Raw genomic sequence first — 10,956 nt, 5'->3', positions numbered from 1 at the left:
CGTGTGGCTGTGGCTGTGGCATAGGCCAGCGGCTACAGCTCCGATTCCACCCCTAGCCTGGGAACCCCCATATGCCACGGGAGCGGCCCAAGAAATGGCAAAAAGACAAAAAAAAAAAAAGGTCAGATAAGTACTTCAGTGACAGTTTTGTCATTCCTAAAATAGTAAGGGAGAAGTTCCCATTGCGGCTCAGTGGTCAATGAACCCGATTAAGATCCCCCTCAGGTTCAATCCCTGGCCTCTCCCAGTGGGTTAAGGATCTGGTGTTGCCGTGAGCTATGGTGTAGGTCACAGACGTGGCTCAGATCTGGCATTGCTGTGGCTGTGGAATAGGCTAGCAGCTTTAGCTCCGACTGGACCCCTAGCCTGGGAACCTCCATGTGCCTTTGGTGCAGCCCTAAAAAGACAAAAGACAAAAAATAAATAAAATAAAATAAAATAAAATAAAATAGTAAGGGATTGATGATCTTGTGAGTAGATAGGCAATCATCATACCTAATCATTGGAATAGCATTAGTAATACAATGCCATTCACCATTAAGTAATGTGTTTAGGAAATGTAGAAACCACAGCATAATATACCAGAATTACTGTGAGATTAGCAGAAAAAGAGTGGGTCACTATCAACATTCTGCTTCAGATGAAGACAAAGGTGTTGCTGTACAAGAGACATTTGAAGTTGTGTTTTCTTATACAACATTTTCATATAGAAGCCAGTATTGCATGTTGGAAAAGTTCTCTCCAATAAAAGATAGAAGAGAGAATGTACTTTTTGCATGACAACACCAAATAACAATAAGCTCTAATATATTGCAGCAAAAGACCCATAGTACTTTGCCATTCCAGGAAGAAGACACATTCCCTCTATTATGTGTATAAAAACATAGAAAAGGATCTTGTCACACAAACCCTGGAATGGGACTTGGTGAGGAGTTGAAATAAGACTATAGCTTTGACTATGCTGTTTAGATTTTCTTTAAAATGTATTCAGCTGGAGTTCCTGTTGTGGCTCAGTGGTTAACGAATCTGACTAGGAACCATGAGGTTTCGGGTTTGATCCCTGGCCTTGCTCAGTGGCTTAAGGATCCAGTGTTGCTGTGAGCTGTGGTGTAGGCCGGGGGCTACAGCTCCAATTAGACCCCTAACCCGGGAGCCTCCATATGCCGTGGCACGGCCCTAAAAAAGACAAAAAAGTACATAAATAAAATGTATTCAACTAATATTACTAATAGGAATAAAAACTAATAGGAATAAAAACGAATAGGAATGTCTTTTCTTTTTTTTCTTTTTTTGGCCGCCCCTCAGCATATAGAGTTCCCTGACCAGGGATTAGATCCAAGCCACAATTGCAACCTGTGGCAACGCCAGATCCCTCTGTGCTGGGCTGGAGATCGAACCTGAGTACTGGCACTGCAGAGACACAGCCTATCCCATTGTGCCACAGTGGGAACTCCACAAATAGGAATTTCTCTTTTTTTCCTTTTTTATTCTTTTTAGGGCCACACCTGCAGCATATGGAAGTTCCCGGGCTAGGCGTCAAACCAGAGCTACAACTGCTGGGCCTAAGCCACAGCCACAGCCCTACGGGATCCAATGAGCGGGGATGGAACCCACATTCTCATGGATACTAGTCAGGTTCCAAACCATTGAGCCACAAGGGGAACTCTCCACAAATGGAATTTCTAAAATCCAGCTATGAATTCTAGGGGGTACCAGAATGACCCTCACTGGAGCCAGTGCTAGGAGCACTGTTGGGGCCCAGAGCCCCTGACCTGGGCCTCAGAGTCTCAGATGAAGCAACAAAGGACTCACCATGCCCAGATGCCCAATGCTGAGAAAACTCCTGAGTCCCACTCAGCGATGTCCATCGTGGGCCTAGCTTCCTTACCCAAGTCCCCCCAGCTTTCCTCTCTGAATAGGAGGCAGAGGCAGCCATCTTGTACCCAGCCCAGAATCAGAGATTTATTTGCTAATCTGGGCCCCACAGCCAGTCAAGCAGTTCATGCTGATTGGTTAGGCAGTATTGATGACACCAAGAAAGCCCAGTGACTGGGCCTGATGACACACCCTGAGTCTTTGGACATCTTAAAAGAAAATAAGGCAGATTGAAAGCCAGAGGATCAGGTGTTCAGCAAGCCATATAGATATTATGCCATGAAAACACCCGGAACACCACTTTCCAACAGATGAGACCCCTTTATAGGATGACGATGATGATGTTTAACATTCATTGAAAGCTGGCTACATGCCTGAGAACAGGGCTGACACTGTCCAGTGCAAAAGACAGATTATAAACAAAATAAGCAGTGAATAGGTAGTATTTACAAAGCATTTACTAAGTTCCAAGTATATTTTACCTACATGATCTCACAAGCCCCTTGCAGAGTAGTTGGCATTCTCCTCACTTTATGTATAAGGTAACTGAGGTTAGAGAAGATGAAATGATTGCTCATGATTATCCAGTTAGAAATGGCCTGGCCAGAAGAGGATATCAGGTATGTCTACACCAGGCCCCAGTGACTGCCTTTGTCTGAGGACAAGACTACATTCTCTTGGAAGGGGAGCACATGGTGAGGATTCCCAGGGCCGAGGATAATTATGAGCCCAGATGGGAAACTGCTGAGGTCAGAAAAGCAGCAGACACAGGGTGATACCAGCTAAGGACTGGTGCCCCTGCATTCAGAGCCCCAATACTGGTTATGCCATGAGTCCTGAGCCCTACCCTGTGTCCTGGCCAGCTTTCAGCTCATCCATCTGTCCCTTAAAACATGGAATGTCCACACTCACTATTCTGAAAGGAGCCCCCACCATTCCCTGACCATGGGGTATTCAAGAGTTACCAAAAGAATTCTCTAAGGCCAAAGCAGTTGTTTCCTGCAAGTTCCCCCCATCCCCTCACCAACTGTCCCACCCCACCCTCTGTCCAAACACCAGGAGCACAGCAGATGCTCTCATCACTTGGAACCATAGAGGTAGGTGCCTGTGACATCCATATTTGGCATCCACATTCACCCCATAGAAGCTCAGGAGGCCCCCACAATGCCATAGGTTGCACAAGTCAGTGCCCAGACCTAAGTCACTATCACAGTGGAATTTCCTGGCCTGAATCCAGGAGTACCAAATATCCAGCCATAAGAGCATATGTGGACCAGGAGTGCAGAGAAAACCCCTGAACGCTGGCCTTCATGACTTTGTTGTCAATAAGCAGGGACCTGACCTTAAGCTCAAACCACCTGATACACCTCAACTGCTGAATGAAAACAAGCTCAGCGATCTTAAACTTTGCCATTAAACAGAATCTTTGTGGAAGTGCTCAAGGAGAATTTCTACACCCATGGTTCCAGGAATTCTTATCAGTGGTTCTGGGATGTGGCAAAGAATCTGAATTTTATAGTAATTGGCCGGAGAATGCCACTGTCTGCCAAGTCACACACCAGTAGCTTCAACATAATTCTGGGAGTTTCCACTGTGGCTCAGCAGAAATGAACCTGAGAATATCCATGAAGATGTGGGTTCTATTCCTGGGCCCACTCAGTGGGTTAAGGATCCAGTGTTGCCATGAGCCACAGCATAGGTTGCAGACGTGGCTCAGATTTGGCAGGGTTGTGGCTGTGGTATAGGCCTGCAGCCTGCAAGTCTGATTCGACTCCTAGTCTGGGAACTTCCATATGCTCCAGGTGTGTCCATTAAAACACAAAAACATAATTCTGTATAAACAAATGTTATATGGGCCTCGAAATGAGAGCACATAGTATGCTATTTTGTAAAAAGGGACAAAATGAGGACAAGGATAGAAGGAAATGTTTCACTTCTTCTGAAATAAAATGAAAGTATGACTTATCCCAAAATCATATTGGATGTTCTCTCCCTTAATACTGGAGAAGGATCTGAGCCACACCTTCCCTTGGCCACCAGGGTCCACCATGCAGACTCAGCTTTAAAATGACACAGATCAGAAGTGCTGCATCATCTTACCTGAGCCTGAGGGATCCGACCAAGCTCGGCTACTTCCGGGCTCCTAGGCAAATTGGTTTATCCTTGGGCATGACGTTTTCATCATCAGTAAATTGTGCTACAACAGATACACCTCTCTGGTGTAGTGTAGGTCAAATTAGAAAAAGTAAACTCTTGGAGTTCCCGTCCTGGCGCAGCGGAAACGAATCCAGCTAGGAACCATGAAGTTGCAGGATTGATCCCTGGCCTCAGTCAGTGGGTTAAGGACCTGGCGTTGCCGTGAGTTGTGGTGTAGGTCGCAGACGCGGCTTGGATCCTGCGTTGCTGTGCCTGTGGCATAGGCCGGCGGCAACAGCTCCGATTCGACTCCTAGCCTGGGAACCTCCATATGCTGCGGGTTTGGCCCTAAAGGCCAAAAAAAAAAAAAAGAAAGAAAGAAAGAAAAAGAAAACTCTTAGTTCAGTTGATAGAAGTATAACAATGACCGTCCTCGTGCTAAACAGATACATATACATATATAAATGAGTTGATCGTGCAGAGGCTGCTACTAAAACACTCAGTTCTAACATTGCTCTCCCATTCAACACCGCTGAAGGGATCTGATAGTCATTAACAACTCAGGCAAACAGAGGCTTATGGATGGCATCCAAACACTCACCCCACTATTAGACTAAAAGAAGATAAAAGGTCATTTCCAGGGCGAGGTCTCAGGGGACGAGGGAACTACATCACAATGTCCTGGTGGCGGCATTCGGTCCGTGGGACTTCGATATTTAAGCGGTTTTCCGGTTAAGGTTTTCTGCGTCTGAGGTCAACACCAGGAAAGCTTGACCCTGGAAGCCTAGGGCTAGAGAGGCACGTTTGCTCTGCCCCCTTGAGGCCTGTAATAGTATTTCTCTACAGTGCGACCCACCACAGCCAGAGCTACGGGGCAACTCAGTTAAACGCCATTTCCAGGGGCGGAGCCTCGAAGGGGGCGGAGCTTGGCGTGAGGATGCTTTGCGACTCAGGTTCCGCCTGGCGTCATTTACATCCTTGGCCCACTCTGGCGCAAACCAGTCCACGTGAGGAGCTGAACCAGTCCACACACATAAAGCCGATCTCAGCAGCTCCCCTAGAAGCCAGGACTGAGGGACTTTTGAAAGGCTCCCCAGAGCTCTGAAGACTCGTCCCTCGTCCTGCGATCCAGCGCCCCACGGTCCTAGGCCCGCCTCAGCTGTCAAGCCGACCTGTCACTGCCTGCAGGACCGAGCCCTTCCGAGCCCTCTGCCAGGCCCCGGGCCTGCAGCACCACTGAGATGGTTGGCAGCCGGCCCCGCAACCCCAGCGCCGCCTATCCTGAGGACTGGTGCGGCCCACAGCCCGGAGGACCTGGCCCTGCCAAGCGCCGACGAACCCAGGAGCCTGCGGACCCCGGGTTCGAGGCGGTGCCCGGCCTGGACAACCAGACAGGGCCCCTGGCTTCTGGCACACTCATCTCCGTGGTGTTCCTTGACGCCGGCTGTGCCCTGAACCTGACCCTGGACGACGTCGACGTGCTGCTAGAGCCCGAGCCCACGTCTGTGATGCAAGTATCTCTCGGGGATCACCTCCTCATGCTTGTCCCCGGAGCCCTCCTCGAACTCCTGGGAGGGCCAGCCCATTCGGCTCTTGCATTAGAACAAAGTGCTGTCCTGAGCTCTCCAGGGGAGGAGGACATCGACCTTGAGGAGGGATTCTTTTATGGATCTGTCCTAGAGATCGCTGCCCAGGAAGAGGTCTATGAGGAGGACTCAGGCGCCCAGTTCCTGCCAGCTGAGATGGATGCTGCAGCCAGCTCAGTTGCGGGGCTCTACGTCTCCCCTGGAAGGGCTTCTGATGGCGACGTGGTGGGCCTAGTTCCACAACCCTCGCCCTGGGGTCCCAACCCTAGTCCTGAGAGACGCTCTCCTCACCATGACGCAGAGCTGGGCCTCTACTTTGCAGAGCCTTTCCCCGACTCAGCACTCCAACCTCTCCCCCCTTCTCTTTCTCGAGGTCTTCATGAGCGCCCCCAACGCCCTTATGGCCCTCGGCGAAAGGCCCAGAAATGCCTGTTCCAGGAATGAACTTCTTCCCACAATTCCTAGCTACCAGCTGGGGACCCGGACGGAGTTCTCTTTTCTGATAAGGGCTGTGGGTACACTGCCCACCTGATAAGAATCACAACGGACAGCTATGTTGTGGATGCAAGGCTGCACTGCAGAATTTTGCATCAATGTCTGACTAAAACCAGGAAGAAAGGTCACCTGGGCAAAGAAAGAGCCACTTGAATTATGGTGTCCTTTCATATAACCACACACACTGCTGCTTAGGTTTTCCATACCACCCCTCAACCCACCTTGGCTTCAGAACTAAGCTCCAAACTTTTCACTAAAAAGCCAAGCTTGGAGTACCTGTTATGGGACAATGGGATCAGGATTGGCTGTTTTTCTGCAGTGCCACGACATAGGTTGGATCCCTTGCCCCACCCAGTGGATTAAAGGATCTGGCGCTGCCACAGCATAGTTGCAACTGTGGCTGGAATCTGATCCCTGCCTCGGGAACTCCATATGCCTCCTGGTAGCCAAAATTAATTGATGAATGAATGAATGAATGAATTTTAAAAAGCCATGCTTTCTTGGGCACCCTAACACTACTCCCTCCCCCCCCCCCCTTCATAGAGTAGTTGCTAAATTTCTTTTGTTTCCCAAAAACAAAAACCTTGTAAGGTTTTGGTCTTAGTGTCCCTGCTACTTTATGACAACCCTCTACCTATGTGAAACTTTTCTGGATGGCAACTTTAGCCCCTTTGGGGGGATCTAGCAAAGAGCTGTATGGGGACAACTGTTTGTTGGATACAAAACACAGAATGGGGAACAGTATTCATGTGCCCTCCACTTTTTGAGTGACTAGGTTAGCAAATGGATTAATGATAGTTACTAGGTTTATGGGGTTATTTTCCCTAAAGAAACAATAGTTTACCATTCTTTTCTCCTTATATGTTTTTAATATAATTATCTTGTCTTGAAAAAGTTGGTAATGCCAAAGATTCTGTGTTTTAGTCTTCTAAGATCCCAAATATATTTTGTACATTGTTACTGGCATATAGAGATAATTTGTTCTTATGTTGGCCTGGCATTCAGAAAAATTATTTAATTTCTGTAATCACTTCTCTGTAAATTCTCTTGCTTGACTTATAAAGATAATAAAATCTTGAAATAATGAGAGTATTGTCTCTCTTTTTTTTTTTAACAAACCTCTTACATCTTATTTTTCCTAAATCTTTTCTATTGGGTATGACTTCAAACCCAGAGTGAATGGTATGGTTAATAGGGTCAAGCCTGTCTTTTTTTTTTTTTTTTAAGCATAGTTGATTTACAATAGTGTATTTGTTTCAGGTATACAACAGCATAATTCAATAGTTTTATGATTACATTCCATTTAAGTTATTAAAAATAATGGTATACTTTCTTCTGCTGTACAATATATCCTTGCTGCCTATCTATTTTATACATAGCAGTTTATACCTCTTAACCCTTTACGCTGTCTTGTCCCTCCCTCCTTCTCTCTCCCCACTGGCAACCACTACTTTCTTCTCATTATCTATGAGTCTGTTCTGTTGTATTAAATGCATTTTGTTTTATTTTTCTGGGTTCCACATTTAAATGACAACATAGAGAGTATGTCTTTCTCTGTACAACTTATTTCATTAAGCAGAGTACTCTCAAGATCCTTCCAGGTTGTTGCAAATGGAAGAACTTCATCCACTTTATGCCTGAGTAATATTCTCAAATCTCCTTCATGCATTCATCTGTAATGGTGAGATTACAGAGTGAATTAACCCAGTGACACTGGATGTAGACAACATGAATAACTTGAATCCCCACATATCTCTTAATTCTCTTACCCCCAAGAAGTGGACCACCACTCTCTATAAAAGATCGCACATCTTCTTTGCTCTAAGATGGTACAGAAGCATCTGCCTGGCAACCAACCTCAAGATTTACCCTCATCTCCTCTCTTTGCCATCAGGCCAGTAACTAAAGTTATGTATTATATACTATATACAATAAAGAATTAAAAAGTTCAGAGCGGTGGGTATGATACACTAGATATAGTACTTAAGGATGAAAAATATATCAGCTAGTAGGAGTGTGGAAGGGCCTAGAGGGACACTGTATAACTAAGGAATATGGGATGCACTGGACAGGCACCAGCATCATTGAGTTCAATGGGCCTGGCTTGGCTGGAGATGCCATTAAGGAGCTAGACTCCTTGGTAGCCTTGGGGATAATAGGATCTGAGAGACTTATAATACAAATGAACAATGGTCAGACCACTTATGACCAGAACAGAATTCTGATACAGACACTTTGCAACAGCCAGCCCAGAAATAAAATCATAACCTCTGACCCCAGGTTATCAGGACTTGGTCATCCCTACTTCCAAATAAGAATGAATTAAAGAAAGCCAAATATGCCACATTTAGGATAAAAAGTTCACAAACCAAATCAATTACCTAGGATACCCTGCTTCTAGTTAGACTGTCTCTAGCTGCCCTCTGCCAACAACTTTGCTTCAAACACACCTGAAGACCTCCCTTTTCCCACTATAAACCTTCCCCACCCCCCTTACCTGCCTATCAGTCTCTCAAATGCTGCTTCTCTTGCTATAGAGCAAGCTCTGAAAAAATAGCCTTTACTTGTTCTCCATTTAGTCAACTTAGTGTATTTCCAATATTCCTGGAGGTCCCAGTGAGGTATAGTCTCCACTGCACATGACCAGGGACCTCAGCCTTGGACCAGGTATGGTACCCCAGGAACACCTTGTGCCACAAACTACTCTCAGCTTATGGTGTCCACACCAATGTGTAAAGTCAACACCATGTATGAACTCTCTCATGGTACTGAGTTTCCTTAGCTATTTATTCTAAGTTTGGGACCAGGTTTTTGTTTTTTTTTTGTTTTTTTTTTGTCTTTTTGCCATTTTCTTGGGCTGCTCCCACGGCATATGGAGGTTCCCAGAATAGGGGTCAAATTGGAGCCGTAGCCGCTGCCCTACACCAGAGCCACAGCAACACGGGATCCCAGCCGTGTCTGCAACCTACACTGCAGCTCACGGCAACGCCTGATCCTTAACCCACTGAGCAAGGCCAGGGATGGAACCCGCAACCTCATGGTTCCTAATCGGATTTGCTAACCACTGAGCCACGACAGGAACTCCTGTTGTGTTTTTTTTTTTTTAACTGATTCCATTTTTTTTTTTTTTTGTCATCACTAGGGACATCCAGACGTTCCTTTTTATGCCCTTTTCTTTTCTTTAGTGATTCCATTTTTTGCTGTGCTGATCAAAAGCCTTGTTCACCCCAGGAATGAGGACCATTGGGTAGAACACAGTATTATGTCCTATAAGCCTATTGTTGGAGCCAAGTTCAGAGTCTTGTGAGTTTGCAGTGCTCATCACACTGGCATCCATGTGGACACACTTGGCAGTGGGTTTTCAATAAGCCAGATGAGGCTCTCTTCTCATGATTTCCATTGCCTGATAGTTTGGCTTTGATCCAGAAAGAGTGTTCTCTCTGGTGTTAGGTAGTGTAGACTGGGGAGTCTGCCTTCAGAGAAGTCATGTTGGGGGCCTAAAACCCAAGTGCCCCAGCTCCACTTTTCACCAACCACTGCCAGCTCTTATGCAGTAATTTAAGTCTAAGCTTTCCGCCCTTTCAGTAAAGACACCTGCTTCTAACATGCCATCTTCTTACATGCATTTTCTCAATGAACTCCTCATTATTGTGCCTATCTCTCTAAAGGACATAACTTAACAATGAATGATTTGATTTGAATAAAATTTTTTATTTGAGAGACACTTTCCAAAAGAATTGAATAAGATTTCTGTTTCAATGGGCAGCACATTTTGATCTGGTATAAGTAAGCCTCCAAACTGAATTCTGAATCAAAACCTGCTTCATTAAAACATTCTCTGGGAGTTCCCTTCCTGGCTCAATGGTTAACGAATCCAACTAGGAACCATGAGGTTGCGGGTTCGATCCCTGGCCTTGCTCAGTGGATTAAGGATCTGGCATTGCCGTGAGCTGTGGTGTGGGTCGCAGAGGGGCTCGGATCTGGCGTTGCTGTGGCTCTGGTGTAGGTCAGCAGCAACAGCTCTGATTAGACCCCTAGCCTGGGAACCTCCATATGCCACAAGTGCGACCCTGGAAAAGACAAAAAAAAATTATCTGGCCAAAACTAATGACCAAGTTGAAAAAAACAACAATTAGACTTATTTCTCTATCCAATCCTCCAGTTGCCTCTCTATTCCAGATCTCCCTCTATCTCTTCTCCTGCCATCCTCTCTCCTTCTGAAATTCCATTGACTCTTCTTTCTAGTTCTACTTGTCTAGGTCCCTCCCTTTTTGCAGAATGCCAGCTGCCTCTGAAGATCCACCCCCATGCACCAGGTATTCAGACAACAAACTGTAGAGTTTAAATCTTGGACCTGAGCTGAATTAGGAGCTTTTTGTAAAAAAAATTTCTCTAAATTCAGATAAGACCATCAAATATTCATAGATTTTAGCATTCTTTTGGATACATAAGTGTCAGAATTATCTGATACATACCATTCAGGCATGTGTTGGTCAGAAACTGCAAATGCTAATTTCTGGATGGCAAAGCAGGTTGGACTGACCCAGAAAAGGATCTACAGGATCTCTTTAAGCATAATAAACCCAAGGGTCCAATAACAAGTCTGAAAAGTTGGACAGTATCCTAAAAACCATACTTGAATGATTTCCAATAAAAATCAATGCAACTACTACTCTTTCTATATTAAAGCCTACCACCTTTGCTTGGCTTTTTTTTTTTGGCTTAGTCATACCACACGGGTGATCACTATTTCCAATAACTCACAGATTTTCCTTATCTCCTATGTAACCCTTCAGCCCTATGACTGGAAACATACCTGCCTCCTCTGTGACAACACACCTTCAAATGTAACAGGTTAGAACTT

The 10,956-nt window shown here is 45.6% G+C and overlaps 1 protein-coding gene across 1 annotated transcript; it reads left to right on the top strand.

The window, feature by feature from the left end:
- The first annotated feature begins 5,150 nt into the window (after window positions 1-5,150).
- Window positions 5,151-6,041, top strand: LOC125119342 (proline-rich protein 23A-like). Its single transcript, XM_047766180.1, has one exon. The coding sequence runs from the start codon at window positions 5,253-5,255 to the stop codon at window positions 6,039-6,041; it is 789 nt and encodes a 262-aa protein (XP_047622136.1). The 5' UTR covers window positions 5,151-5,252.
- Window positions 6,042-10,956: the final 4,915 nt, after the last annotated feature.

The sequence above is a fragment of the Phacochoerus africanus genome, unplaced genomic scaffold (assembly GCF_016906955.1).
Source record: "Phacochoerus africanus isolate WHEZ1 unplaced genomic scaffold, ROS_Pafr_v1 Scaffold_71, whole genome shotgun sequence".
NCBI lineage: Eukaryota > Metazoa > Chordata > Mammalia > Artiodactyla > Suidae > Phacochoerus > Phacochoerus africanus.
This window is presented reverse-complemented; position numbering and strand designations above follow the sequence as displayed.